General features: G+C 34.0%; 1 protein-coding gene across 4 annotated transcripts; it reads right to left on the bottom strand.

Moving 5' to 3' along the window:
- Positions 1-554: 554 nt before the first annotated feature.
- LOC114276960 (serine--glyoxylate aminotransferase) lies at positions 555-9,024 on the bottom strand. 4 transcript variants are annotated; one of them, XM_028218788.2, is made up of 6 exons: positions 8,914-9,024; positions 7,890-8,154; positions 7,019-7,303; positions 6,160-6,526; positions 5,008-5,218; positions 555-1,063 (listed from the first exon to the last, which is right to left on the bottom strand). In XM_028218788.2, the coding sequence occupies exons 2-6, from the start codon at positions 8,092-8,094 to the stop codon at positions 926-928; spliced, it is 1,206 nt and encodes a 401-aa protein (XP_028074589.2). In that variant the 5' UTR covers positions 8,095-8,154; positions 8,914-9,024; the 3' UTR covers positions 555-925. The 4 variants fall into 4 exon arrangements, with proteins under 4 accessions (XP_028074589.2, XP_028074591.2, XP_028074590.2 ...); XM_028218790.2 differs by having other exon boundaries at positions 555-705; XM_028218789.2 differs by having other exon boundaries at positions 7,890-8,172; positions 8,914-8,993.
- Between the last annotated feature and the right edge of the window lie 543 nt (positions 9,025-9,567).

Raw genomic sequence — 9,567 nt, 5'->3', positions numbered from 1 at the left:
TTATTTTTTTTTTTACTTTTTTAATGTATTAGTGTTATTAGTGGTGATGTTTTTTGTGGTATGAATCATTATTGTTAATTTAACCCCAATATAAATGCCAAACCAGAGCTCTGCGAAAAGTCGAAATCAGAGCCTATCATAAGAGGTGAGTAAGCATGAGAATTTAACTTCCGAATTGTAAAAAAAAATAAAATTATAATAAAATTTCTACCATTTTTTTAATTTTTTTATGTTTTTATTTTATTTTTTTCGGGTACATGATGCAACCCCATCCCACAAAATCATCCATGATTGTGCATAAAAAGAATATAAAGACAATATAAACATAATATATACACAAAATATAATAAACAATTAAAATCATCACAACAGAGTTCGTAATGGAGCCATGAGTCCGGACTATAAATTCAAATTTTCAGCACAATATATTATATATGATGCCTAGTTTTAATGTATGGCTAAACCCGTTCAACTTATGAATCATATCCATTGTATGAATACAAAACATAGCAGAATAAACAAAATAATAATTAAATTGAAAATGAATACAAACATTTCCGAATAAGCAAAACAACATTTATTAACATTGAAAAATTACAAATTCATTTATTTGACACATACATCGCAATAGATCCTTCTAGTGTTCAATCAGAAAATCATCCAAGCCTGTGAATTGGTTTTATTCCTGCTCACCTTTAAATATGCCTAGATATGCACACACGAAAAATACATCAAATGACATCCTCCCCCCCCCCCCCCCCCCCCAAAAAAAAAAAAAAGAAAGTAATATATGACTAATTTGTTTAGCATGTATACTGTTTAATTAAGGAGATACATGTATTTTGCAAAGAGTGCCCCGAAGCAAATGACCAAGACCAAAAAAATAAAAATAGTAGTTACATGCTTATATTATATGGATGATGAATCAAATCCTAGAAGGAATCATGGGGGTGGTGTTTTGTAGGTAAGCACAAGCTGCTGTGACTCCACTACCGAGTTTGACTGGGTATCCAACATCCTTAAGTATCATTTCCACTCCAGCAAGACAGCCCAGCAATTGCAACTACATTCAAGTGCATAAATCAATGAACTAGTCCGAGGAGCAAATCCTTTTCAAGCAGGTGTGTGTGAGTCCGGATACTCTGCCGTAATTTCCTGCAATGATCCCTGCGGTGGTGCCAAAACAACACTTTTTTTTTTCTTCCTTCTTTCTCTCTCAAGCATTTGAGAACCAAACCTAACTAACAGAGGAGATCAAAAAAGCCTAACAAACAGAGAGGCGAGAGAAAGAGAGGAGGAGGAAGAAGAAGAAGAGAAGACGCCGAGAGATGGAGGAATAGGAGAGGAAGAGGATTGAAACTATTTTTCCCTTTAACAATGGAGTTCACAGATTTACCCAAAACCCAATACCAATTTCTGACCCAGGTCCTTCGAAATCAATCCCAATGAAAACCCCTACCCTCTCATCGTGAAACCCTCGACGTCGCCCCACCTTCGCTGCCGGAGAGAGAGATTTCATGTTAAGTGTTTGATAACAAAAACATCTTCATGTACAGGTTTGTCCCATTCTCTCTCTCTTCTTTTGAATTTGAGAACCCTGTTATATGTTTCTCTCTGTTTTTTTTATGAGAAAGTTGAATTTTCTGGGAAAATTTTGTTTAATCACAGAAAATTCTATATATGTTTGAGGAAATTCCAATTCTTTTTGCTCTACAAAATATGGGCTTACTAATTGGAGATGGGATGGATGTGGAGAATCTAATTTTGTTCACTGTGTTTGGATGTGGAGAAAACTGAGTCAAATGAAAGGGAAAATTTGTAGTGTATGTTTCTTATTTTGGTCTCTGGAAATTGAGAAACTGAAAAAAAATATATATATATTTTGATTGGACCCAAGAGAGTTTGCTCTCAATATGGGAAATTCAAACCCAAAATTTTAATTTGATCTATTATCATTAGATTTTCTTTGCAATCAAACAGGATTGATTGTTTTGTTCTCTTACAAAATTTTCATCTTTGTTTTTGGGGTTATTCAAATTTGTATGATTTGCATAGAGGACACTCCATTCTGTAGTGAAGAGTGCAGACAACAGGCCAATGAAAAGAATTGGAAGATCTCTGCTTCCATAAAGCCTTGAGGATTGATCAGAAGAAACTCAACAAACCCTTTCCTTCTGTGTCTCTTCTTTCTCTCTTTTGTTTTTGTTTTCTTTTTCTTTGGGCCCCAAAACGACGTCGTTTTGGGGCACCGCAAGGACCATTGCAGAGAATCACGGCAGAGGATCCGGACTCGTAAACTTTGGGCCATATGTGTGAAGTCCATATATATATATGCTTTTCCTCTCATTGATTTTTAGTAAGATTCATTTCTTTTTATAATTAACTATGATTAAGGAATTAACTAGCCATTTCATAATTCAAGGGATTTTGATTTATTTATAATTTAAGGAATTTGTTTGATCAAATCCTTGATTTATTTTTTCCTTAGGAATTATATATATTTTTTCTCTTATTGATTTTCTGTCAAATTCATTTCCTTTTGTAATTAACTATAATTAAGGAATTAACTAGAAAATTCATAATTCTAGGGATTTTGACTAATTCATAATTCCTTGATTTATTCTTACCTTTTCTTTCAGACTTGGAATTATATATATATACACATATTCCTAGTGGTTTAAGATACATAAAAAGTTCTCCTTTCTTCTCTATTTGTCCCACACAGTTTCTTGGTTTTTTTTGGATTATTTCTTAGATGAGTTCGTCTTGCTTAGTGAGTACACACCATCAAGACTCGCCATTGTATTTTGAAGAACAACCGCTAGCAAACATTTGCACCAAGAGGGACGAAATCGTTTCTTAAGGACAACGGATTGACTTCCGCACCTCGGTTCCACTATTTCTCTATTATTTATTATGGGGTTTTGTGGGAAGATGGTTAAAAGCTGTTTTTTTTGGCCTTTTTGTGAGAAAATGAAGTGGGTCAAAAGCTGAGAAGATGGTTAAAAGTATGTTTTTACCTTCATGTATCTATTTTAGTTTGTTAATCAAACAAAGTTTTTATATATATTTTCCAACAAATTTTACTTCAATTTTAAATATACATAGTTGGATTACCATAATAAAACTACTATAGAGAATCTTGATCACAAATGAAATACAAAATATGTCATTAATACAATATATTGCTCAAGATTCTCTATAGTAGTTTTATTACGGTAATCCAACTATCTATATTTAAAATTGAAATAAAATTTGTTAGAAAATATATATAAAAACTTTGTTTGATTAACAAGCTAAAATAGATACAAGAAGATAAAAACATACTTTTAGCCATCTTCTCAGCTTTTGACCCACTTCATTCTCTCACAAAAAATCCAAAAAAAAATCAAAAAACAACTTTTAACCATCTTCCCAAAAAACCCCATAATAAATATAAATAATAGAGAAAGAATGGAACCGAGGTGCGGAAGTCAATCCGTTGTCCTTAAGGAACTATTTTCGCCCCTCTTCGTGCAAATGGTTGCTAGCGATCGTTCTCCAAAAAGACTTGAACTTGTCTAAGAAATAACCCAAAAAAACCAAGAAACTATGTGGAAAAAGAAGAAAGGAGAACTTTTTATGTATCTTAAACCACTAGGAATATGTGTACATATATATAATTCCAAGCCTGAAAGAATAGGTAAGAATAAATTAAGGAATTATGAATTAGTCAAAATCCCTAGAATTATGAAATAGCTAGTTAATTCCTTAATCATAGTTAATTACAAAAGGAAATGAATCTGACAAAAAATCAATAAGAGAAAAAATATATATAATTCTTAGTCTGAAAGTAAGAAAAAAATAAATTAAGAATTTGATCAAACAAATTCCTTACATTATAAATTAATCAAAATCCCTTGAATTATGAAATTGCTAATTAATTCCTTAATCATAGTTAATTATAAAAAGAAATGAGTCTTGCTAAAAATCAATGAGAAAAAAAACATATATATATATATATATATGGACTTCACACATATGGCCCAAAGTTTACGAGTCCGGATCCTCTGCCATGATTCTCTACAATGGTCCCTGCGATGCCCCAAAACGACGTCGTTTTGGGGCCCAAAGAAAAAGAAAAAGAAAACAAAAACAAAAGAGAGAAAGAAGAGACACAGAAGGAAAGGGTTTGTTGGGTTTCTTCTGATCAATCCTCAAGGCTTTAGGGAAGCAGAGATCTTCCAATTCTTTTCATTGGCCTATTGTCTGCACTCTTCACTACAGAATGGAGTGTCCTCTATGCAAATCATACAAATTTGAATAACCCCAAAAACAAAGATGAAAATTTTGTAAGAGTACAAAACAATCAACTTTCCTAACATATATAGAATTTTCTGTGATTAAACAAAATTTTCCCAGAAAACTCAACTTTCCCATAAAAAAAAAGAGAGAAAAACATATAACAGGATTCTCAAATTCAAAAGAAGAGAGAGAGAGAGAGAGAGAGAGAGAGAGAGAGAATGGGACAAACCTGTACATGAAGATGTATTTGTTATCAAACACTTCACATGAAATCCCCCTCTCCGGCAGCGAAGGCAGGGCGACGTCGAGGGTTTCACAATGAGAGGGTAGGGGTTTTCGTTAGGATCGATTTTGAAGGACCTGGGTCAGAAATTGGTACTGGGTTTTGGGTAAATCTGCGAACTCCATTGTTAAAGAGAAAAATAGTTTCGATCCCCTTCCTCTCCTATTCCTCCATCTCCGGCATCTTCTCTTCTTCTTCTTCCTCCTCCTCCTCCTCCTCCTCTATTCCTCCTCTCTTTCTCTCGCCTCTCTGTTTGTTGGGTTTGGTTCTCAAATGTTTGAGAGAGAGAAGAAGAAAAAAAAAAGGTTGCCAAAACGATGTCGTTTTGGCACCACCACAGGGACCATTGCAGGAAATCACGGCAGAGGATCCGGACTCGTGTGTGTATGTGTGTGTAAATCAGCAACATAGGATAAATATAAGAAATGAATCATATATACCTCATTTAGATTGCCAAGATGGCCTATTCTGAAAACCTTTCCAGCTACTTTATTTAGGCCAAGGCCTAAGCTTAAGTTGTATCTTTTCCAAGCCCTACTAACAATTTCTGAACTATCAAGGTTTGGGGGAACAAGCACAGCAGTGACTGAGTTGCTATGCCATTCCTCCTTTTGAGCACAGTTCTTTAAGCCCCATGACTCCACGGCAAGCCTGCATTTTGAAATTGAAAATACTTCAAATTTACTGTTTAGATAATAGCAACAACAAATCATTAATTTAAACTTAATGAAGCATGAGAAGCAGGAAGACTGGTATTTGGCATGGGGTGCAATTCAGGCAGGCCCAACCTGAGCAACCAGAGTCCAACCCACAAGATTTTAAGGATTGGGTAGTATAATTTCAAAGTTGATAAGGCATGGAATAAAATTTGCCAACTCAAATTAAATCCGATCAGGGCCTGGATAGGAGCTCTTGCAACCCGAGTATCCGAATTCTCTTGCAACACGAGTACCCGAATTCTATTGTTAATAAACACGAAATATACATATAAATACTAATGATTTTCCCACCATTGGATTAAATCATACTGCCACCTATTTTAACATATAACTCAAACCATTTTTTTATTTTTATTTTATATATTCTATGTTTGTAATTTTTTGAGATATTTTCTCCTTTTTATTTTCAAAAAGAGCAATACATTAGTTTATGACAACGCAATGGTCAACCCAAGATAATTTTTTTTTGTGTTGAATTTTGGCAACCTGAGTCTAGTCTAAACTCTTTTTGAGTTAAACTCGGGCTCGGCTTGGGCAAACCAGCTCAAGTAGCAGCCATAATTTGGGATCAGGAATCACTTGACATGAAGTTCATTAACCAATTGGGAAAATATCATGAATAAACTAAGGAAGGAAGTCATGAATAAAATCGAGTGTACAAAGCAATCTCTGTCAAATAAGAAATATCAACTGTTAAGATTAGTTAAATTTTACAGAATGAATTTGAGTAAATAAATAAACTTAGAATTTGTTGGCATACTCATAAATAGATACACGAGACAAATCAACATATGAATGCTTCATGAATATGGGGCATATTGTTGACTCCTGAAAATAGTCAGAGACATATCACAAGGGAAAGGAATGCCTAACCTTGTTGCTTTTGCTAGGCGACTATGCCTTGCAATCACATTGTCAAGTCCTTCCTCAAATATAAGATCTAGTGATGCTCTCAGTCCGTATAACAAATGGATGGAAGGTGTGTATGGCCAATAAGTTTCCAACTTATAGGCCTTCAAGTAATTGTTCCAGTCAAAGAAAAATCTAACTGATTTTGCAGTTTTGGAGGCCCCAAGAGCTTTAGGGCTTGCACACACAATTCCCATCCCAGTGGGCAGAGAAAGAGCTTTCTGAGAACCGGTTAAAGCCACATCTATTCCCCATTCATCCATGCGGAAATCCAGTGCACATATGGAGGAAACTCCATCAACGAGAATGAGTGCCGGATGCCGATAGTGATCTGAGAATCATGTGATGAAAATGAGAATAACCTCATCAATCCAGAGTGGTTGAAAAATCAAACCACACCTGGAAAAAAAACAACTGACAAAATGAAAATACACCAAAGATAATATATGCATTGGCAAATCAAAAACAACAGTTTTAGCAACTGGACAATTCAAAAAGTAAAGTAAAATAAATTACAATAGAAAGAAAAACACAAAAGAAATGGGGCAGTGAAAAATTAAAATAAGCATGTTCTCATAGAAAAAGATTTTGGGTACTTTTGATTTGCTTAAAATGCACTTTATTCCTTAAGTTTAGACAGTCCATATTTAGTAAAAAATTACATTGATATAAAAATAAAAAAAATAAAAAACAAAATATGGTAGCAAACATAAAATACTGAAATGTTGAGTGTAATTTCAGAAGCTCAAGTACAGTATCGAATACAGACTTTGATGCACGCCCAACCAAATATTTACTATGAGAAATAGTGCTAAATTCTTACCAAGGATTTTTCTTACAGCAGCTAAGTTGTTGGTAACTCCTGTAGCTGTCTCGTTGTGCACAATGCAAATGGCCTTGACAGTATGAACGGTATCTGCTGCCAGCTTTGATGCCAAAACTTCAAGATTGGCACCTTGACCCCACTCACTTTCAATGACATCAACGTTGAAGTTGAGGCGTCGCTGTTGATCAATCCAGAGCAAACTGAATTGGCCAATTAGAAAAGACACAATCTGATCTCCAGGAGACAAAGTGTTTGTAAGTGCACTTTCCCATGCACCAGTACCTGTACCAAAACAGCAACATTATGCCGCAAATTAGAAGTAACATACAACAAGAAAGTTCTTAAACCATGGCATCTGAAGTCTTAATAGAACCTTTGACATTCCTAGGAAAATGAATCACTTCATGCCATTTTCTATTGCATTCAAACCCTTATTTCATCCTTTGAAACAGTCATTAAAAACATATCTGGAGGTTCAGAAATACCATGAAAATTATTTTATTACTGAAAATATGAATGCATTAAGTTCTCAACTTAACAAGATTAAACCCAATTTGACTTCCATTAATTTACATGAACAATGTTGCTCTAGTCACTTAAGAAAAATTCCATCAAACTATTTATTAATTAGTCTAAAATGCCACTTTTAGGCCCAATTTATGCCATTTACAAAATTTCCACCCCAATGGAATCCCGGCAAAAAACTGTTGCCCTGTCAAGAAACAAAAAGGGAGTAACTTTCCAAAATCAATATACTAGCTCCTATTTAGCATATCAACAGTTGGTATCTGACATGCATCGCATTGAAATTGAAACCTATCTGTCTCTGCATGATATTGAAAAGAATTAACTCCAATCGAAGCAGTACCTGTAGTTGGAATCAGAAATGGGGTTCCAGTTGTAGTCTTGAAAATCTGCTTGATGTCCTCAAGTAGGGTTTTTGTCAGTGCTGGGATGGCAGGAGAGCGATAATCCTCATTGTTCCTGTTCATTGCACGAATAACGTGCTCTGGGATATTGACTGGCCCCGGAACAAAGAGGTGGTTCCTCCCAGGTCCATAAAAATTGTCCATCTTTGACTTGAGTAATGAAATTCAACAAATTCCCAATGCTCTCAAGGGCCAAAACCTCAGCTGCAAAAACCCCAAACCCTAAACAAACCAATATTGATTCCATTCTAAAACTAACAAACTTTACACAACTACGAACACATGGAAATATCAATATTAATTTATTAGAAATAAAGAAGGGGATCAGAAGCATTTGTATTACCCAAATTTTATTAACTACATATGTTTGTGAAAGAGCACGTTGCCTATAAAATCTAATAAAATGTATGGATGCCATTTTCTTTTTCTTTTTTTTTTTACTGAAATATGTATAAAATTAGGATTTAGGAGCAAACTTCATTTTTCTTTAATAATTTTTTTAATTATTCTCCCAAAATCACTAATTAAAAATTAGGTCATCCAGGTTTTCAGGTGATTTTTGTGGCTGTTTGTAGGAGATATATTATGGATTGATGAAACAATCCCTAAACAGAACCACGACGTAGCAATTGAGAAATTGAATAATCTCAATTCAATCTAATAACAAAACAACCCCCACCACCCCAACTTGTTAAATTTACTGATCAGGTTATTTAAAAGACAATTCATCAATTCGATTCAACCGTTTCAATAATTTGATCCATCAATTAAAAAATTTGACACAGAAGAATCAAAAAATACAAATTTTGATAAAGCAAACACACCAAAAAAAAAAAAAAAAAAAAAAGCAAAGCACAATCACAAGTTACGACCAAAGAGACGACGATCAAACAGTACAGTAGTATAGTAGAGAGAACATGTATGAGTTTGAGGTGATGATTGAGAAGGAGAGCAATTAATTACCTTTGTGGAGTTCTTCAAAGAGTTGTGCAGAGCATAGCGATCAGAGTGAAGACAAAAAAAACCGAAGGCTTCTTAGGTGTCGTTTGGGAAGGGAGTTGGATTTGGGTTTTTGGTTTTTTTTTGCTATTTTAGTTTGGGCTAAAAAGTTTGGTTTGGGAATATTTTTTTGATTTTTTGATTTTTTTAACTTTTTTTTTTGTGAAATAAGATATAATGATTATGAGTTCGATATAATGTTTTATTTGTTATGATTAAAATAATCTATTTTATTTTTTGTGACTATTTTAACCCCAAATCAAGTTCCCAAACAATGCCTATATAGTGCTAATAATGCTCTGCCAAATAATTTTTTATTTATTTTTTTATTTTATAAGAGCGCGCGAGTCCCACAAAAATGTTTTTTGGAGAGACATTTTCAAATGAAAAATATATTTAAAGAAAGTATTTTTATATTTGGTGGTGGTGGTGATGATAGTGATGAATCGAAGATGAAGGTAAAGGTGAAAGTGGTGACGGCGGTTATAGTGACGGTGATGGTCACAATGACCGTGACGGTAAAGGTGAAATTGGTAGAGGTAGTGTGGTGATATTGGTAAGATTTTGATTGGGAAAATATTTTTTACCTTTTAAAAATAGAAATATTTTGTACTTATA

Source organism: Camellia sinensis, chromosome 12, assembly GCF_055761805.1.
Source record: "Camellia sinensis isolate YWXY chromosome 12, ASM5576180v1, whole genome shotgun sequence".
Classification (NCBI taxonomy): Eukaryota; Viridiplantae; Streptophyta; class Magnoliopsida; order Ericales; family Theaceae; genus Camellia; species Camellia sinensis.
The sequence above is the reverse complement of the archived record's forward strand: the minus strand, read 5'-3'. Positions and strand labels throughout refer to the sequence as shown.